General features: G+C 40.2%; 1 protein-coding gene across 1 annotated transcript in view; it reads right to left on the bottom strand.

The window, feature by feature from the left end:
* FCER1G (Fc fragment of IgE receptor Ig) overlaps window positions 1-22,529 on the bottom strand; it is a 597,912-nt gene that overhangs the window by 245,279 nt on the left and 330,104 nt on the right. The window contains exon 4 of the mRNA XM_044088973.1: window positions 17,652-17,696. Within this exon, the coding sequence (XP_043944908.1) occupies window positions 17,652-17,696 (45 nt within the window). The remainder of the gene's footprint in view (window positions 1-17,651; window positions 17,697-22,529) is intronic.

Genomic DNA, 22,529 nt, shown 5'->3' with positions numbered 1-22,529 from the left:
GAATCTTTGGCAATTTTATTTTCATGCCCCACTTATATTTATGACCTTGTCCAAATGTCTTGTTGTCAGAGGTTGGGAGGTATGGGTGTGGGTACAGAGTGCATTCTACTGTGCAGAACTGCCCATTTATATGTGTAGTATATTCCACCCAGCACTGTGACTTCCAGGTATGTCAGTTGCAGAGCAGTACAGAGTAATTTGGTGAACCACTGACAGACAGTTGTGTATAGGTTGATAGGTTGCTATGACATTAGTAGGCTATTGGCCCTGAAAGCCTTATAACCCATGCAGACGAAAGTGTAGCCCATGTTACAACATGACAGCACACAGACACCCTGTCCAGCAGGGACACAGGTGGGAACACAGGACTGTATTTTGTGTTTCCCATGCAGCTATACAGGGAGCTCATCACTAGGGGTATTGAGACACTTGGCTTGCTGTTGACAGGGAGTGTATTCCACAGATGGGGGAGTGTGTGGTACATGGATTCACTAGACAATCTTGATGTACTGAAATGTTGAACTTCAGTATGGCGAGACCGAATAGTGGAAAGTGCAGTTACCTGAAACTGCATTATGCCGAATGCGGAAGTTCATAGGTTCATAGGTTCATACTAGGCTATCTGCCCTAGGGCATTTATAAGCCTAGCCAGAGTGTGTTTGGCTTTCGCCACCCATTTTAAATTAATTTTGCTATGCCTTTTTTTGAGGTTAGTATACTGTGCCTCTGTCTAACAGTGACACAGAAGTGATAGCCGGGGTAAACCTATGATCTCCCATCCACTCATCAAGATTCCTCTTGAAGAGAGTCAATGTGGGACGCTGCCTAACCTGGACTGGGATTTTATTCCAGAGTGAAGGGAGCCCCTGGGTTATGAATCTGTCCCTCCAGCATGTCCTATTTATTTCAGTGCTTTGGTTCAAGTCTCTTGAGCACGTAGCTCAATGGGATTTGGATTTTCTGAGGTGCAGCATGTCCATTAATTCCGGGTTGGACATGGCTTTATACATCAGACAGATCGCCTCTGAGCAGGTGGTATGCCACTGAGTAGAGCTGGAGTTTCTTTAACCGGGCAGCATATGGCATCTGTTTGAGCCCTTTGATCCTCTTGGTGAGGTACTTTTGGGGTCTTTCCAGTTGCTGCAGGTGTCTGGTAAGGTACATCCCAAAAGGGGCATTGTACTCAATTATGGGCCTGATGAGGGATGAGTAAAGAGGCACGATGACCTCCCCTGATCTAGATGTGAATCCCTTCATGATTAGGTGGGCTATATAAAATGTTTTTCTAACCACTTTGGCCATGTGGTTGTCAAATGAGAGATTGCTATCAACTTGGGTCCCCAGGTCCCTAATGACTTCTTCTGTACTTAATGGATTACCACCTATGTGGTAATTTGTGGGCACTTTGTTTTGCCAAAGGGGATGACTATACACTTTTTGGCATTTAGCTTGAGGCCATGGCTTTGGCACCAGTTGTCTGTTTCTATGAGGCCCTTTTGGAGGATGCTTGTGTTGGCTGGAGAGTTGATTATGGCACCCAGTTTGCAGTCATCTGCGAACTTGGTCAGCCACAGTCCTTCCATGTTGGCCTGTACCGCCAAGAAATATATACCGAACAAGAGAGGTCCCAGGACTGAGCCTTGTGGGATGCCACTTGTAACTGGTTTGGAGTCTGACATGGCTCCAGCAATTCTAACCATGTGGGTTCTGTCCTTGAGCCAGTTTGCAACCCATCTAGTGACATAAGGGTTTATATTTAAGCTGGTGAGCTTATCTATAATGCCCGAGTGGGGTATTGTATCGAAGGCTTTTGCGAGGTCCAGATAGGCTGTGTGGACCACCTTCCCCTCGTCAATGGCCTTGGTGACTGTTTCAAAGAAATCAACCAGGTTTAAGAGGCAGGATCTGCCCTTAACAAAGCCAAACTTGGTAGGATCCAGTGTCTGTAGGTCCCCAATATCTTTATTTATGAGGTCCATGATGATCCTTTCCATAGCTTTGCAGACCAAGCTAGTCAGGCTTATGGGGCGATAGTTTCCTGGATCTGTTGAGGCACCACCTTTGTGGAGAGGGACCACTGTTGCTGTACGCCACTCTTTGGGTACATATCCTGTAGTAAGGCTAAGATTGAACAGTAGTTTTATGTTTGGGTTTAGCTCTTCTTGGAGTTCATGTAGGACGAGCCTGGGACACCATCTGGTCCCATTGATGCTGTGTTTTTGCTTTGGAGAGGGCAGCTCTTACCTGAGCATCTGAGATGTCAGGGGCAGCACTCTGTTGGGATAGATATTTGCCCTTTGGTGGGGAGGGAGAAGTTTGCACTGAACCTGTCAGCTAGGATGTTGGCAATGTCTGTGGGCTCGGTGTATTTTTTGTCATTTTGGACTAATTCTGAGCATATCTGGGAATTCCCACCCAGGTTCCTAACATAACTAAAGAAAGCCTTGTGATTATCCTTAGTGTCCTGTGCAATTTTTCTCTCGAAGCTGGCCTTAGATGATTTTATGAGGGCCCGTAGTTTTTTGCTAATACTGATCAGAGATGCCTTCCCTTTTGGGGATTTTGCTCTGTCATGTAGTAGCTTCCTCCTTCTATTGTATAGTTTGTTTATGGCTGGGGTCCACCAGACAGGATGTCTCCCTTTGGAGGATTGGGTCTTGGTTTTATTTGGGATTGCATGATCCATGCATTCCTGAAGGTGTTCATAGAATGCATTTATAAAGGATTCTGCGGTCTGGGCCGTATTTTCCACAGGCCCGGGGGCTTTGAAGGATTCCGCCTCAGATTTGAGGCGTGTGAAATTTGCTTTAGAGAAGTTTTTCACTGTAGTTTTCTGGGCAGGGGGTGGGGTCGGGATGTGAATATCCAGTGAGATTAGTTTATGGTCTGATCTTACCAGTGAGGGATACACTTCTGGTCTGGAGCATAGTGTCCCCATGTTGGTGATGATCAGGTCCAGTATGTCTTCCCCTCTTGTGGGAGTGGTAACAAGTTGTTCCATAACATTTGAGTTAATAAATTCTAGGAACCTTTGGGCTAGGGTGTTGGAGCTAGAGTAATGCTCCCAGTCTATGTTTGGGTAGTTGAAGTCGCCCAATATAATGGTGTTTGGAGAGACCTTCATATTTTCCAGTATTCTCAGGAAGGCCGAGTGGGGTTCCTGTGTTTGGGAGGGTGGTCTGTAGCAGGTTATAAACTGGAAGGCAGTTTTACCCACTGTTAGTTGTACATGGATAGTCTCTGATGCTTCGTGCTGTGCCACCAACCTGGAGGTGTGGGTATCTTTGAATATTGATACTCCCCCTCCTTTTGTAGTTCGGTCCAAGTTTTGGGGCCAAAAAGCATGGTATGAGGTATAACCTGGTAGTGCCGGGGTGCTCTCGGGAGCCTTGAACCAGGTTTCTGTTACTGCACAGATATCGATGTTCTCCATGCTAAGGAGAGTTTCGAGTGCATGCATCTTGAGGTTTAGACTTCTGGCATTGAGTAGTATTACTCTTAGTTTCTTATCCCTTTGTGATACCTATGGAGGTGGGTTTGTCTTTTGAGCCTTGCCTAAAAAAGGCACTATGGGGGTAGCAATAGCCTTTGCCAATTTCCGAAAGCCCAGGGGTGACAGGTGCAAGCCGTCCCTAGCGAAGCATCGTGGCTTGTCGAGCATGTCATCCCAGGCTGACAGGCATTGGATCCCCTTTGAATGACACCAATACTTAAGCCAATTGTTGAAATTGATCATCTTGTCTACATATTGTGGCATCATTCTTGGTGAGGGTAAGATGCTACTCAAGGTCAGGGTCATACCGGCCTGGGCTACATGCTCAGAGAGCTCCTCTATGTCTCTTTTCATGTAGTCCAGGGAGGTACCTCTCAGGTCATTCACACCAGCATGGACAATGACTGAGTCATATTTGTACTTGCCTTGGAGTGACCTGAGTGCTTGTGTGCTTGTGTTGAATCTGCCGGTATCGTGGTGTCATGTTTGTGACATGTGGTACGGTTTGTGGATTTATCTGGGGATTTAGGTAAGTGGTGTGTGTGTGTGAGGGTATTGGGTAGGGATCTTATTGTGTGTGAGTGTGTGCGGTGGTGTTTTTTGTGTGTTTGTGTGTTTAATGCGACCTCGGAGTTAGAATATATAAGTAGGGGGGTGTGGGGGACACAGGGGGGCGTGTCCCCCTGCTTATAGGTAGGTTAGGTGTATTTGTGTGTGTTGTTATGTTTGTTTTAGTGTAGTTAGGTAGGTGTATGTGTGTGTGATTATGTGCTGGTTTGTGTGTGTGTGTGTGTGTGTGTGTGTGTGTGTGTGTGTGTGTGTGTGTGTGTGTGTGTGTGAATGGTCTCAGTTGTGGTATTCATGATTTTGGGTTTTTGTGTATGTGGGTTTTCCACTATTCAGTTTCAAAATACTGAAATTTGACATTTCAGTATTTCGAGATTGTACAGTGAATCTGTGGTACATGTATCTGTCACACCAACAAGCCGTACTGATATCACAGCCCAGGTTGATGCTGCGCCTATAGTTTGATGGAGTGGGCCTTGAGTTCCATATGTGCAACAGTCCCATCAAGGCAGGGTCTGGATTGCTTTGTATGCCAGACAGGGGTCACCTCAGTAGAGTCTGTGTGGAACGGGGTAGAGAGACAGTGATGTTAGGCTATCTGTGTAGGTTAGGTGTTTGGGGTTTGAGGTAAGGCCTTAGTGCATGCAAGACCCTGGTGTGTGGAGTCTACATGGTCTGCGGTGTGTAGGTTTGTGGAGTTCTCATGTGATTTTGCCTCTGAGGTGTCCATTGTTTGGGTTTTGTTTTGTTGTGGAGCTCCACTTACATGGGTATGTGTTGTATATTTGCAGGTGATGTTTACTGACTTTTTACACTGCATGGCACCTATGTTACTACACAATCTGTTCTGGTGTGTACATTCTCCATTTGTCTGGCCAGTGGTTCCCCTTCCCCTTATGTGGGTCTCTTTGTCCTTCTGTAGTCCAGTCACATGCTTTGGCCACAGTGGCTGTTGTTATGTATATGTAATTCTGATGTAGGCAGGGTACATGGTGTTACATCACACACAGGGTGTGGCCTTCACACCTCTGAGTGTACCTATTTAGCAGGTTGTCCATCACTGTACCACTCCATTTGCTGAGGTTCTTAGATGGTTTGTGTTGCTATATGTTATTATGAAGCTACATAACTGACATCTGCAAGGCCCAAATATGACAGTCAGATTACAGCCCACACATGGGGACAGAGTGGTAATAATGTTCTGCCAAACACAGATAGTTGGGAGACCGGTTTGGTGATTACTTGTTTGCTCTTATGGGTTTCATGTCTGCCTCCCCACTGCCTGCCACTGCTGTTTTGACATGACCCTTTCTTGTTTTGCAAATAGTTGGCAGGCAAATGCAATGTTAGGACAAGCAGAACAGATATCCAAAGCATACTTGTGCTCCTTCTGTGACAACCTGTGTCATTCCAGGGGAATGGCTGTTGGCCTGTGACATGTTGTCAGTGTTGACACAGAAAGGTGGCAGCCTTTTATACACTGGAAGTACAGTGATCTTCAGATACCTGCTGTCCTACTAGGCAGTGCCAGACATCTGGACAAAGCAATAAGTGATTGGGGGACAGAGGCCTAAATATAGGGACCATTTTTAAGTATTGGCCTTACAAACCTACAAATTTTATTCAATAACAGGTTTTGCATTAGCATGCATGTTTCTATAGGGTATGAGGTCTGACACTACAATCTGTCATTATTTTTTGATCTTAGTCTTACATGATTTGCCAATGAATTGTCAGACAACCACTATTTCATGTTATACAGACCACAATTATGATGCAAATCCCTGGACATTTTGCAATAGATCTGTACAGTTGAGAGGTATGGTAGGCACTGTGTAGATTACTCCAAGCTATGTACTGTCCATATGTGTGGTCTCCTGTTCATGACCTGTACAGCTTTCCTGCATTAACAGCTATCGCCATCTGGAGAGTGTGTACAACTCCTACCGTAGGTGTATCTGACATGCAGAATTCTTGGCACTGCAGTTCTTGGAACATGGCCCTGTCAAAGACATCACTGTACCTAGGCCACTACAGCACAACAGCCAGGAGTAAGTGCTGGCCACATTCTGACAGTATTAACCACACATATACATAGCTCACTGACCCCTGCATATTGTGGACATGCAACAAGTTATCATGTTGATTTGGAAAGCCCTGGAAATGTGTGCTCTGCTGCTATTTCCCTGCAAACATAGATGTTACTGCATTTCTATGGGAATATGGGTGTGGGTGTGGGTGTGGGGGGCACCTGTCAACTGTACACATTTGGACAGACTGTGCTGATATTTGCTTTACATTTTGGTCCCATTTAACTTAGTCTTGTGCCCTATCTTGGAGACTAGAGGCATATCACTAAAGACCACAGGTCAGATTGTAATGGCATACATTTGAGTTTCAGACTTCTTACCCTTCAGAGCCTTACTGCAACTGCAGGACCTGCTGTGCTATCACTGTGTAAGTCTGTAGGGGGTAGTTCATCATTGTCATCATTTGTGGGCCTTTGCCAGACATTTCTTTATAGTTTTCTACAGCTGACTTGCTGGGTGAGGCTGAGGGGTCAGTATGGGACCCCCACACTGATATCCATGCCTGTGACCTATAACCCCCAGTTAGTTGGCCCCCCACATATACTGCAGTGGGATTTGTCACCTTGGGTACTACTGCATAGTGGGGGGAGGCCAGTATTGGGCAAACATTTCTTGGTGTCCCACATCACATTCAGTTGTCTGCTGCTACCCCAGTAGGCCACCACATTCCCTTGCATGCATGCAGCAATACCACAGATATGCTACCAGAATATACTAATCCATTCATTTATTGTTAAGAAGACTGACTTATCTTGTGCCTGTGGCAGTTGGGAAGACGGTGCTTGAGGGTTGCCTATGTCATATGCACACAGTACACTGCCTATACATGGTAAGGTACAGGTAGTGTAATGTGTGTGGCATCCATTTTACTGTGTATGCAAGTCAGATAGAGGTGTCAGTCCCTGGGTCCCTACAGTGTCAGTGTGTATGTTATGCGTTGCCTCTTTGTCAAGACCAGGGCATACTGAGCACTCCTCCTTCTGTCTACAGGAGCTGGCTCAGGAGGTTCCTCCTCTCTGAGTCCCTCTGTGCCTGTAGGGACCTTGGCAATGGGGGGGGGGCTGTGTGGCCCTTCACTGTGCTGTTCCTGCTGCAGCTGTTTCAACAGGATCATATTGTGTAGCATGGCACATACAATGAACATGTGTGCACATGTGGCTGGAGAGTACTGCAGGACTCCACTAAATATGTCAAGGCAGCAGAACCGTGACTTGAGCATCCCAAACACACACTCTATACTGATCCTGGTTTGTGCATGTGCCTCATTATGGTATTCTTGAGTGCGTGTGTGCGCATTTCTGATGGGTGTCATCAACCATGGCTCCAGTGCATAGCCAGCATCCCTCACCAGATGGCCATATGGGATGTCCCACCTGGCAAATCCCTGGTACAGCTATGAGGAATGCCAGATGTGTGAGTCGTGATAGCTTCCAGGGCTGCCAGCACACACATTAATGATAATGCCCTGAGCATTGCACATGACCTGGCAGCTGATGGAGTGAAAGCCCTTGCAATTTAGGTAGACCCTACCCTGTTCACCGGGTGGTGCTTTGATGTGGATGTGTGAGCAGTCTATGGCACCCAGTATCTCTGGGTAGTCTGCTACATGGTGGAAAAGGTGCATATTGCTGGTCCTCTCCTCATGGGTGCTGGGGAAGTAAATGTGCTCACCGGCATGTGGCATCCAGAAACTGGTGGACTGCCCTGGATGCAGATGCCTGTGAGACTCCCATGATGTCCCCAGTAGGTCTTTTGAAAGTACCTGTAGCTAGTATTCATAAGGCTACACATACCTTGGTATCCACTAGGATAGGTTCCCCTCTGTTGGCTCTGGGTCTGAGGTGTGGCCGGCACAGCTCATTGAGTTGTTGAAGTATGTCTCTGCCCACCCTGTAGCAGTCTACTATCTCCAGATCATGTAGTCCCTGGTAGGTTACCCTGGGTCTGAACACTCTTCTCCTCCTCCTCAGTCTGGGGCAGTTGCTAGCATTATAGCATTATTCTCCACACTGCCCTCAGCCTCTAGCACATACTGATGTATCAAAGTGACAGCAGCCCCTAACATTTTGTCGGTTAAAATTCCCCCCAGTGTGTACACCAATGGTGCAGAGTTTGTGGGAAAAAACAGACTGAAACATGTTTGCACAGTTTATACTGTTGTGCTACAGATGTTGCCTGTATGATTGGCTGACTATGATACAATCCACCTGCCTGCTATATTATTTGTACTTAATTGCTTTTATTCTACTATTTCCCCCTTTTTTTCCCTTCCCTTTTAAGCCCCGAGGTGAGCCGCACAAACCCGGTGCCCAAATGTAAACACTTCTGCTATTTACGGGGTTTTTTGGTTTTGTTTTTGACCTGGTGCACACCACACAAACCCGTTTAGCTAAAGTAAACACTTTGAAGCAGAAATGGCCCTCCCCTGGATGCAAACACTCTTTTCATTTCATGAAATAAGTCAATACAGCCTCAGACACACCCCCTTGCTTAGATGTGCTTAGCTAAGCTCAAATGGGTAGCCATGGAGCTCCAATGTGCTTACACCAAGCATGACACACACCCTTTTCATGTCAGCTGCTTCTCCTTCTTACACCACTGTCTTATAGCTGCTGCACAGTTAGGTGCAGCCAGAGAATGGTTTCCCATTTAGTGATTCAGTAAAATTAGCTCAGTTGCACACCCCACTGCCTTAGTCCTTTGTTACACCACTACACCACAGCCTTTCTCCTTAGCAACCAGTGTTACCTGTTATTGTTTTGATTCTGCATACCATAGACTATAATGGCAAAATGCAGATTTCACTTAAAAGTCTCTTTTCACATTTTTTAAAATTTTTGGCACAATCCCATTTGTGCGCCGCTGCGCTATGCTTAAACGGCTAAAAAAAACCCTTTGATTTTCATATTTTTCCAACACATTTCCATGCCAATGGCCATATTTTTGGCCATTAGCATGCCTAATGATTATAATACATGCTTTACTTTGAGCTGTCATGCCCCCAGTTTGATTTTTTCCAGAAATGTACATGGTCAGTAACCGAATACATTTTTGCAATGGACACTGTTCTGGCACAGATGCCTGCCTGCTTACTGAATTGCTAATTCACTTCATTTGCATGGTTTTCACCAGCAAATGAGGTAATTAGCATTATTCAGTGGTGTCCATGCCAGAATAGTGCTGGCAGGCTCATGCACGCCCCCAGCCTTGTTTACTGGATCACTCTGTGGCCATATTCCATGCAGGAGCTGCTGCACTATTCTTGCATGGGAAAGAACATTTATTGAATCCTGGGGATAGAGTTGTTTAACCCAGGGGGAAACATGGCAGCAGTCCTAAGTTGCCAAACTAGTTCTTTATTGTTTAATACATTCTTGCAATCTCCACCCCAGGTATCCAGACTTATATGAGTTACAGGAAGAGGAATGTTTAAAAAGAGCGTTCATTTCCTTCCCATTTTTCATATCATTCACGTGTTCATAAATTCTTGTTTTTAGTGCATGCTCCGTTTTGCCTATATAGAAACTTGTGCAACTCTCACATTTGGCCAAATACACTATTTTACTTGTATTGCAATTACCCCTTAAAAAAACAACTTTAGTTCTTATGGCATTATCTAAAATAATTACAGATTCCTTAGTTATGTAAGACCATTGTCTACAATTGCCACAGACTACAGTGCCTTGATTCACCTTAAAATAATTAGGTTTGTTCTCAAATATTCTCTTTCGGTTAGCCAAAGTTTTTGTAATAAATAAAGGTTCAGGTCCTACCTTACTGAAAATGTCAGCATTTACTTTGAAAATATGCCATTTTTTTTCTAATGAGTTCCTTTATCTCTTCAGAATACTGATTGCATTGCATAACGCACGCTTTCTCATATTTAGATTCCTCACCATAGCTCTTATAGACATCCAAACTTATACCCAAAAGTGCCTTGTATTTGATGTTCCAACCATAACATATAAAACTGTCCACTAGGTTTTTAGGGTAACCTTCAGCATAAAACATATTTGCAAGTGTTGTCAATTCAACCAAAACATCCTCACGATGAGAGATCATCCTTGCTACACGAATAGGTTGCCCCTTTATCAAACTTCTCTTTTGTGCTATAAGGTGATTACTGGTGTAATACAAATAAGGATTACAAAAAGTGTTCTTGCGATAAATATTGGACCTGAAACCATCCACACCATGGGAAATCAATGTATTTAAATAATTAATCTTGCATGGATGACAGTTAAATGTGAATTTAAAATATTCTGTAGTGTTATTAATATAGTTCACAAAATTCTCGTCTTCCTCCCGAGTGCCCTTCCATAAAACAAGTAATGTAAATAAAGATGTAAATTATTTGAAAATCCACTATTAAAAACATATTTTTGTTCCTGCCCTAAAAGCACAAGGTTAGCATATACAGGGGCACAAGCTGCATCCATAGCAACACATTTTATCTGCTGAAAATATTCTCCATCGAAGAAAATTAACTATTTTCTAAAATAATTGCTATTAATTCAACAACTAAAGTTGTTTGTTCATGGGTGAGGGAAGAATGAGAAAGTAACATATCTTCAAAAAATTCTAAGCCCACATAATTGGGTATAACTGAAAAAAGTTCTTGGATGTCCACAGTCACAAAAAGTAACTCTTTAGACCACGTGTCCCTTTTAAGGTGCCCCAAAAATTCCCAAGAATCTTTAATTAGGTGAAATGTTTTATCAATCACATGTTTTGTCCATTGGTCCACCAAAATAGCCAGAGAGTGGGTCTTAGACCCACTGGCTGAAACAGTGGGTCTGAATGGAGGGTTAATAACGGCTTTATGAACCTTGGGAATTCCAAAAATAGAGGGAACCACTGGATTTTTATTCACCAGAAACTCATAAACATCAAGAGAAATATGCTAATTTAACACATATTCCTCTAAATAGGAATTAGTCCTATTGTATGCAATGTTAATCTAGTTCTTAGACACTGGGACATAAGTATTTGTATCAAATAAAATGTTTTGCATTGCATTAGAGTAGTCTTCCACATTAAAAATAACCACCCACCAATCCTTATCCGGCTTCATGATCTGGATAGTGTTGTCCATACTATCTTCCTTAAATTCACGAACCTTGTCCCTGGATAAATTAGTATGGAACTTGTGTTTACCTTAATTTATCTTATAGATGTCCTCGATAACAGATTTCTCAAATATACGTACTATAGGATGGAGGTAGGGTTGAAAGCTGTTGAGTTGAGTCTTTCGGCTTTTCCCAGTTAGGGGTCGCCACAGCGGATCTCCGGTCCACTAATGATTGGTAGTTGATTTTTACATGCCGAGTTACCAGCCCTGATGCACAACCTTCAATGAAGGTACGCCCATTCATGCATGTCTCCACGCAGAAGACGCTCTAGCTGAGAATCGAACCGGACAGCGTCTTATTGTGAGGCGACAACTTTTTTCTTTTTATACTGTGACTCGTCAACCTACAGTTCTACTCTCCTTGGTTGTTGTATTCTGAGAATAAAATACTGAAATTTAGCTTCCTTGTATATAATTTCAGTTCAACCAAGCTGTCAGCTACATCCACTTTTCTCATAGGCACAAATTTAAAGCTTTTAAAAATAAAAGAAAATGTTCTTTAATGATTTTTTATTACTGTAATTGTAAATATTAAATCCCTCAAAAGTACTAACAATACAGCTGCTAGGAACTATTTCCTGTATAAACCTCTCTCTTTGAGTATACATAGCCCCTCTGTGGTTGCACCATTATGTTTGGATGGGGGTACCGTCTCTGAAAATTACTGTTTGCTAATTTCTCGGAGCGAGTGGGATGTAATTTGTGGGAATGAGATAGTGTATTTAACTGATGCTTTATGAGTATCGTTTTGTATTCTGATGATTTCCCTGGATTTGGTTGGGATGAAAGTGCTCAATACTGTTTTCTTATTAAAGGATTTAACTTTTTTAACCATTTGGTTTGGTGTTACTAGTTACAAAGCCATGTTTCAGTAGCTGTTAAAGCTTCCTGAGGAATTTTTGGGGGTGTACCATGATGTCAGATGTGCAAATAAGAGTGGAGTCATCTGCATTGCATATTGTATTAGTGTGGCCTGTTTTGTGGATGCACAGAGGGTGTTAGTGAATATGTCCAAGAGGAGGGGACCAAGGATAATGCCTTGTGGTACACCGGTAGTGACTGGGAGGTAAGGAGAGAATGTGGAGTGCCATTTTCCTGACTGATACCTATTGGACAGGTAGCTTTTGAACCACAGAAGGGTGGATAGAGAGAGACCTAGTGAGGACATTTGAAGTAGAAGTTTGCTGTGACAAACTGCCGAAGCCTTTAGACAAGTCTAGAAATAAGGAAGAGAGTAGTTTGCTATTATCGCTAGCTTTATTGACAATATCTGTATAGGTTAGAAGGGCACTGCTAGTACTATGGGAAGGATGGAAGCCATGTTGTGTAGGGGATAGGAGGACAGTGGCCAACTTATTAAAAGGTCCTTAGAGGGCACATATTATTTCACAGAGACTTTCAGTCTCAGAGCAGGCATGTATTTGATTAAAGTTAATACACAAGAAGATTTTCCATGATAAATATGGTTACATTATACAAGGACAAAATTATCAGTAAACCTGTAGGAATCGGGGCTTGTGGCAGAGCTCCTGCAGTACTGAGGTCAGATAGTGACTGCAGACTATTATACAAGGACAGAATTCTCAGTAAACTTGTAGGATTAGAGCCTTGTGGCAGAGCTCCTGCAGTATCTTGGTCAGATGTTGTAACCACAGGCTATTATACGAGAACAAAATTCTCTGTAAGCTTGTAGGAGTAGGGCTTTGTGGCAGAGCTCCTGCAGTATTGAGGTCAGCTGTAGTGACCGCAGGCTCTACTCTAAAAAGGAAGATAGTGATTGAGTTTAACAGGTATGATGTGGAAATGAATGTTGTGCAAAGTAGAAAGGGATGAAAATACATAAAACAGATGCAAGAAAAGAGGCCAATATATGTACTTCAAGCAAGCAAAGAGAACTTGCAGACCAGGAGCAGGAGATAGACTAGTTTACAGAGGGGTAATTAGGAGGACTGATGTGGAGAGACAAGAGGAATGTCAGAGATGGAAAAAAGTGAGGCATTAGAAGAAGGGGAAGTGACTGGAAGTATAGTAAGAAGAAGGATAGGGCAGATCTAAAAGGAGTTAGATGAAGGAGAGGAAGCAATAGGCTTTAGTGAGCTAAGTGGAAATGAATAAAGAAAAGCAGTGTATGGGAAAGTTGTGAGAAGTGGGCAAAATCACACAGAATGATGACATTTCTAAAAGTATCAGGACAGTGAGAGATTAACATATGAGATCGCTACATAAAAATATAGGACTCAAAAGAGATTAGGACAGGAAGACCAGTGGACAAGCCCAGAGTGCTGGATCATAGGTTTATAGAAAATACAAAGCAAGTGAGTCTAGCTACAATTTACACCTTGCCAGTATCCACCTCTAGACTGTACCTCCTTTTTTAGTTTGGGCTAGGTCAGTTAAGTTACGGATGAATTTGTGAGTACCCATCCAATCATCTAGTTCCTGTTTAAAGGAAGATAATGTATCAGAGGTTAGTACAAATTTCTGTTCAGAGATTAGTATGAAGCTAACTGCCCATGTGGGTAGTTTTAAGCCTAGTCAGTTTTCCCATTTGAGAATCAAACCCTACACCTTGTCCCTGCAAGATAAACACCTTAACCATTTTGCCAAACTCCCACCCAAATATTTAGAGCCTGCCAAGTTTCAAACACAAGACCCTGACAACTATAGCAAACTGCATTAGCCCACTAGGCCAACAGTAGTCTATTCCAGAGGTAGAGAAGTACCTTTGTAATGAACCTGTCTCTCCACCTTGTTTTATTTATTTGTTTATGAAAAATTAGATCCCTGGTTCTGTATGTGTAGGACTATTTGATTTGTAGAGAAACAAGAGATCCAGGACCACTGAGTCCCAAATGGTACAGAAGGCAAGGCACAGACCTCCCTTCAAAAGTCTGTAAGATACTACATAAAGGCACAGCGCTTCCAGTCATTTTGGTAGTTTAGAGTGTTTAAGCCAGTGATCTTCTTAGTTAGGAACATCTGGGGTCTTTCTAGTTGCCTGATATATCTAATAAGGTACATGCCAAAGGGGCATTGTATTCAATACTTGCCCTAATCAAGAATAAATACAAGGGGACAACAATGTCTTTAGATATGGATTCCTTTGGCAATTAGATGCACTAAGCAGAAGGCCATTCTGACTGTTGTTGCTACATGATAATCACAGGAGAAGGAATTATCAACCCAAGTGCCAAGGTTTTTTAACAACATCCTCATTTTGGAGTAGAGTGTAGTCTGTCCTGTAGTCTGGGGGGAGGGTTTGTTTACAAAATGTGACAATATTGCACTTTTTAGCAATCACTTTAAGCCAGTTTTTTAGTACTCAATTTATTTATCAGTGTCATTTCTTGCTGATGGACTTTGGCATCAGAGGGGGACCTGACAAAGACTCCCAGTTTACAGTAATCTGCAAACTTGTTTAGCCTGAAGTCTTAGTTCATGGTCTGGAGATCAGAAACAAAATGCCAAACAGCAGAAGTTCCAGTACTGTGGGACACCACTGGTCACCTTTGTGGGCTATGTGTTTTAGCCCATTTGATTTCCATCTCACTACACAGGAATCTGGTTGTAATACATTAAGCTTACTAACTATGCTAGCACGGGGGATGGAATCAAATATCTTGGCCAATGCCAACAACCTCTGTTACCCTTTCAAAGAAGTTAAACAGATTCACTAGACAAGGTCAACACCTTGAGAAAGCTGAACTGCTGTTGGTCTAGCCTAATGAAATGTTTAATATCATAGTTTATCAGGTCAGTCATAACATGTTCCATGGTTTTACAAATAAAACTGTTGGGCTGATAGGCCTATAATTTCTGAGGTCAGTGGGAGGAGGGCTACCCTTGCAGATTGGTATCACTAATGCTGTGTAATAAACATTATGGACAAAGCCAGCAATTTACCACAGGTTAAATAGATTAATAATAATAATAATAATAATAATAAAACAGTACAAGTGAACATACATGCAGAACAAAACAGTAATTACAAATGTGCAAAGGAATCATATGGGGAGCAAAAACAGTATGTAAAACTAATAATCAGAAATGACAGAAATTAAACAATGTATATAAAGCAATAGACTCTCTGCTTTCAAAACTTTACTCCACTCCCATCTAAACTCACAGTGGGAATGCTCCTGCTCCCATCCGTCATAGCTTTCCCAACCACAGTTACTCTTCATAAGCTAATATATCTGCTAAAGAGCCACCTACTGTCTCATAACTCCAAACAATAACTGTTGGAACAATCATATTTTATAAGACATGTAATTTGTATTGTTATTGCAAGCTGTTACTCTGTAACTTCTTGCATTTCTACGTATATTATATTTGTTTTATTGCTATGTGTATTTTGTACTTCTCTGGAGCTTTTCTCCCCAAGACTCCATTGAAAATGGGCTCCTCATGGCCCAATGAACCATCCTGGCAAACAAACTGAAAACAAATAAATAAATATAAAAAACAGAAAATGTATAGTTTAAGTATAGACAACAGCATTGTTAATACAGAAAGGTTTAGTGTCTGTGCCATATAGTAGGGAAAATAATCTATAGTCTACAGTCTAGAAGCAGTATAGCTTAATGGCCAAGGTGGTCAGCAATAAAGTTAATACCTTGGTTTTAATCAGATCAGCTGTCGGTCAAATGCTCTATGTCCTGAGTAAGTCATTTAATTTTGTTGTGCACTTTGGTCTCCCTTATAAAATGAACTATTTCTGTGAGGCCACCAAGTGACCAGAAGACAAATGGCTAGCAAAGTAGTAAAAGGTTATCTTTAATGTTGATTCTCCTGGGAATAAATAATACAAAACAAATTGCCTTACTATTTAAAAAAATGCTTTGCAGTTTTTTATACGTAGTTAATGCCACTTTAATAATTGTGAGGTTGTTTTCATCTAACAATGTTGAAAGTCAAGCCATTCCAACAACCCTTTGCAGCCATGACCTGAGCCAAATGTATGCAACAGCATTTATTGCATGTAAAAATAATGGAAAAAGTGGAATTAAACATACAGGTATAGAAAACAATAATTGCAAATGTGCAGTAATTATATGTACCGAGTAAACAGTGTTTACAAATATGTATGCTAATTGGCAATAAGACAGTAAATAGGAAACAGAAACAATAATACACACAGAAAAAAATGTGCGTTACTCATACCTTATATATGGGTCTATATCATAACATTGAAGTCTCAAAACTTCAAATGTTATAACATCAAACTGGAAACCTCGAAGACTGAAAACCCCGAAGACTGAGAACAGCGGTTTGTTCCCTGGGAAAAAAATCGCTGTTCCAGTACAAAACACATAATACACAAACAATACAAACTGTTTCTAATGTGGGGGCTGTGCCCCCCACACCCCCCTACTTAAATATACCAACTCCAAGATTGCACCACAGTGGAGGAAATGGCGAAGCCGCGGAAATGGCCCACCAAATTCTTTCCCTGGGAAAGAATTCGATGTTCCACGGCTTCGATATTGTCAGTCTTCGAGGTTTCCAGTTCGATGTTATAACATTTGAAGTTTTGAGACTTCGATGTTATAATATAGACCCATTATATATATCTATAGCATTGCTGATATTGAAAAGTTTAGCATTTATATTATAGTAGCAAAATAATGTAGTCAAAAGGCACCATATGATGGTAAAAGTACAGACCTTGGTTTTAGTCAGATCCTCTCTCATTTAACTAGCCTATGACCCTGAGTATGTTGCGTAAATTTCTTATGCACCTTGCTTTCCACTTTAAAACGTACCATTTCAGTGGAATCATCAGGTAACTGAAGTGTAAATGCATAAAAATACAGTAGCCATTTATATCAAGAGTACACTGTCCTGGACATAAATAATACAAAGTGTTTACCCACTTTCTCATAAATCAATATACTAGTTTAATAATTCTGAGGTCATTTACATAAACAAATGAGGATTAAATAACTGAAATGTAAAGTTACGATGTCCACTCATAGATCACTAAAAAAGAATTGCTTGAATGAGGAAGCTTAAGCAAAGTGAAATATGTGTTAATAACATGCAACTGAAAATGTATTTCAAGTTATGTTAAGGAAAAAGTTTTATAGAAGTACAAAACAGTCTTAGTTACCAAGCAAGTGTTAGAAAAACTGTACAAAGAAGTGCAGCATTTCATTAATTCAGCTTCTTCTGATGTTTGGTTTTCTCATATGTTTCTAATACATCTTATAATTTTAGCTTGTAAATTTATATGACTTTTATGGCACTTTTTCATATTGGTACAAAAAGAAATGTCATTTTTCTTAAAAAACAAATTGATAACACAGTGTAACAGTGTAACATTCCTTCAGAGTGTTGTGAACAGGAATACAACAGTATAAATCATTACCTCATAGTTGGATTCACGAGATGCTGCTTGCTTTCTTGCCTGTAGCTGCAACAAAAATATGTCAAGAATGCTATTATTAATATTTGAATTGACAATTTTGAAAATTACACAATGTTGGAAATAAATATTTTTTCTGATTCAGGGAAGTGAACGTTTGAGTCTGCATACATTTATTAAATGTCATTTTCTATTTCAGAAAGTTTGGACCATGTACAAATACTGTAACTGGTTTTTCTTGTCCTAGGAAATTGTCCACTTTCCATTAGCATTATTTATTTTTATATTGTATATAACTGAATTACTCCTGTGTATAACTATTATTTGATAATCAGATTGTCTCTTTGGACTATATAGCTTTTCTCTCAGTACATACGTAGGCGTGAAATGCACAATTAATCACACTGTGTGTAAATTCTACAAATATTATGTATTACTGCTTTGAAAGAAAGCCATGACCTACAATTAGCTCCTTAATGTAACTGTTGTCTTTATTTAAAAATTATTCAGACTGATACTGAACGCTTTTGTCCACTTCTGCAGACTTCATCAGAACTTTTACTTTAAAATGTTTTCTCCAAACTGCAAACTAAGCCTGCAGGTATGTTGTTATTCTAGTCTGGGCACACACTATGGCTGTTAGGACAGATGTGGTTAATCTTTTTGTACATAAATAATATGTCAGCAACTGTGACAGGCTGTAGCTTTGCAAAAAGAGCTAAAACAACCAAACAAATCAAGCAAAGATACTTGAGTCACTAATGGCATAAATATAAAAGCTTAGTTAGCTTAACTAAAAATGTTGACAAAATTGCACTTTATAGCTAAAAGGTACAACATATATCTACTGAGAAAGTTATATGTACTTCTGTAAAGGATTTCTGTAAAAATGTGTGAGAGGAAAGCTGGAATGTCTGCAGAGATGGTCAGTGAGAACTAAACTAGTGCCAAAAACAGATCAAATACTGTCTGCAACTGTAAGCTACCGGTTTTGAATAAAAAGCAATGTGCACAGCATTTTACAAACTGCATACAAGACTAAGAGACTGCAGTATTATGTCTGCAATAAGTGCTTCACTGCAAGTGCAAAGACAAATTGCAAGGTGTTGAAGTAAACATACAGTCCAGTACCAAGGCTTTAAAGCAATATTGTCTAATTTATTTGTCAGTGATACATGGTGCAGACAGAGTATGAACTGCTTTAAAGAGAAGATTGAACAGGAGCTTAGATGCATGGAATCATTTGGTGTGATTGTTAGGCAGAAATTACTGAATGGGTCAGTAGCACAGTGACTGTAGTTAAGCACAATAAAGTAATGATCTACACAGACTCATAAGAGCTTGTTAAACAGATTAAAACAAAGAACTTCTCTTACAGTTTTGTTAGAGAAACAGATCCCACAATGCTCAGTTTAAACTCATTTTCAGTATAAGATACAAACAATGGATTTGGGCAGATTAAATTGTGTGATGCAAAACTTTAAGCTCTGCACAGTTAATATCCCATAGATACATACATATTTTTGAGACTACCTTTTAGGATTTCATTGATATAATAAATAAATAAAATAAATAGATGTATTTAAGCACACAAGGCTAATGTGACTGCAGGCATGGAAAGTATATTATTTTTGACATTCTTTTTCTGGTGCTATAAGCCAAGAGCACAGTAGCAGAGTGATATGGTCACAAGGTATAAAGCTAAAGTATATTATCAGTGACATTCTTGTTCGGGGTGTGATAAGACAAGAGCATGGTAGTAGAGTGATATGGTCACAAGATATAAAGCTAAATAAGGATTAGTATCAGATTTTAGTTCTATCCTTGAAGTTAATGGAAGATTTACATGCTGCAGATGGGTTACAGTCTGGTGCAGACAAAGTGCATGCCATAGTAGACATGCAAGGTTACTGATAAACTCTTACTGATGCAATTCTTGCAGACAGTGCAGTATCTAAGTTCATACTATACTTATTTATTTATTTTACATTTGTTTACCGGGAAAGTCCAACTTGGAACAAAGCTAATTGTCAGTGGAGGCCCGGGGAGGAACGCTCCAGATGCATGTCAGTGAGCTAACCATATATCTGAGAAAGCTGCTTGAACATGATACAGTGTAGCATTATTTAGAAAATCAAGCTAAATGCATTGAATTCTTAGACACTACACCAATGCTCAAGTGCTATGATGCAGCATTACCTATATTTTAAAGTCTGTGCAAGCCAGTAAGAGATAAAAACAGGAGGGAACCTTTGCAAGGTACTTTTTGCAATTATAGGCTGTTTAGTGCCTATAATTAATTTCTCCTTATTGACAAGGAGAGCTGAGTGCTTGAATCAGTTTCAGGCTTCCTAGTGCATAGATGCACAGATGATATATGCATAAACAGAAAAAGAAGTACTTGCAATGATATTTGGATGTCAAAAATTTCATGAGCATTGTTTCAAACATCTCAAAAATAAAGTTGACGTCAAAACTTTGCAGAGAAGGTTCAGGAAACTTTTGTACAAGGTACTGGCTAGATTGTAGAAGAAAAAATAAATTTGGCACGTTTCCCTTTCATAGCTTTAGCTGTTGTAGGAATTTATGACAACAAAAAGGAGATGTTAGGCAACTTGTAATACCACCTCAATAGTATATTTAGGGATGTGTACAAAATCTGAGTGTTTTATGTAGGAAAGTGCACAGGGAGGCTGAGAGACTGTATTATTGAGCATAAGTCTGAAATTCGAAAGAACGTAACCACTAATGCATTAGCAAAACATATTATGGATAAGGGTCAAATGCATGACTTTAAGTTTAAGGTAATAAAAATAGTACATACGAATCTTAGAGGAGGAGATACCAATAATAAACTGGAGACAGCGGAATATAGATGGATAATTAGATTAGAAGCTGATGTTTTTCCATGGTTAAATAATATGGTAACATTAAAACCAATTTCTCAGTGGTAGCACTAAAACCAGTTTCTCAGTAGTAGCACTAAAATCTGAACCCCTGTGACTAGGACTTGCTCTAGAACCTAATAACTCCAAACAGCGAAAAGACAAACTGGAACTAGAAACAAACCACTGACAAGAGACTTCAGACGGCACAAGGAAATTAATAGTAAAATTTAATATGTTAAGCGCTTTTCGTTTGTAGATAAAACAAACTTCATCAGACATATTGAAAATCATGAAATTAGTCACATATATAGAAACAGTTAACCAATCAATTCATCAAGTACACATAATAAATGAGCTGCATTCAACAGTTAAAAAGAACATTTTAAAGGGGTAAGCACCTAAACAAAAACTCCACTCTCACTATATTAAAAATATACATATAAAAATATATAACGCACAGTAAAACCAAAACTGTACTACAAAATATTATAACTACATACAGTTAGTTATTAATAATTCATGATAAACTAAAATATAATCAAGAAAACTTTAAAAATAAAAATATATAATAATAAGAATATATAGGGAACTTGTAAATATATATAAATATAAATATGTAATGAAATAATTCATATGAAAAAAGCAAAAATGAAATATCAAGTACAGATCATCTTATTAAACTTTTGATTTTCAAAATACTACTAATAGAACAACCCTCATTCAAACCGGGGGAATTATACGCATTCAACCTAATCTGCCATGTAAGCTCAAGTTCTTCTAGTCTAAGTGAATCAGGACCATATGAATTATTTCATTACATATTTATATTTATATATATTTACAAGTTCCCTATATATTCTTATTATTATATATTTTTTATTTTTAAAGTTTTCTTGATTATATTTTAGTTTATCATGAATTATTAATAACTAACTGTATGTAGTTATAATATTTTGTAGTACAGTTTTGGTTTTACTGTGCGTTATATATTTTTATATGTATATTTTTAATATAGTGAGAGTGGAGTTTTTGTTTAGGTGCTTACCCCTTTAAAATGTTCTTTTTAACTGTTGAATGCAGCTCATTTATTATGTGTACTTGATGAATTGATTGGTTAACTGTTTCTATATATGTGACTAATTTCATGATTTTCAATATGTCTGATGAAGTTTGTTTTATCTACAAACGAAAAGCGCTTAACATATTAAATTTTGCTCTAGAACCTGCTGGAATGCACTAGGAAGCCTGAAACTGATTCAAGCACTCAGCTCTCCTAGTCAATAAGGAGAAATTAATCATAGGCACTAAACAGCCTATAATTGCAGAGTACCTTGCAAAGGTAAGAGAAAACAGCTCTTAAACTTTACAAAAAAGCACCTAAACAGGCATGTCCAAGGGTCAGCTTCCGGTGATTTCTCCTGTCCACCTGGTGAATTTGAGCATACTGGGGCAGTGCGGCAACTGCCTCATGTACACAGACAATCCTCTCCTCCTACCACCCAACACTACAACCTGCGAGAGATGCACTTACATAGCCAAACTGGAAGCTAAGCTCTTTCCGGCCAAGATTGTGCTAGACAGTCAAGAGGAGAAGGTTAATACCTGCATTACACCTCAAGCAACTCATAGCCCTTCAAAACCCACACCATCAACACCCACACATAGCAACACTAAACCCACATCTGCGGAGGCCCTTAACATTAACCTGCCCAAGCAACAAAGACCTTCGAAGCCGAAACACAAACAAACACCAGTCACAACCAAAGTGACACATAGCTCACAACACCAGTGTGCCACCCAACAACAGCCCCTAAGGCAAGACAATGTACCCAACACTTTAGTCATAGGTGACTCTATAGTCAGGCACACTGATGTCCCACTCACCAGGCTGAACAAGGAGAAAATTACAGTCAGCTGCCTGTCAGGTGCCAGGATCCCCCACATAACGCATGCACTCAAGTCACTCCACAACAAGTACAAATACGACTCTGTC

Source organism: Protopterus annectens, chromosome 12.part0 (genome assembly GCF_019279795.1).
Source record: "Protopterus annectens isolate FY-2018-M chromosome 12.part0, PAN1.0, whole genome shotgun sequence".
Classification (NCBI taxonomy): Eukaryota; Metazoa; Chordata; order Ceratodontiformes; family Protopteridae; genus Protopterus; species Protopterus annectens.
Note: the sequence above shows the minus strand (reverse complement) of the source record. Positions and strands in the feature narration are given on the sequence as shown.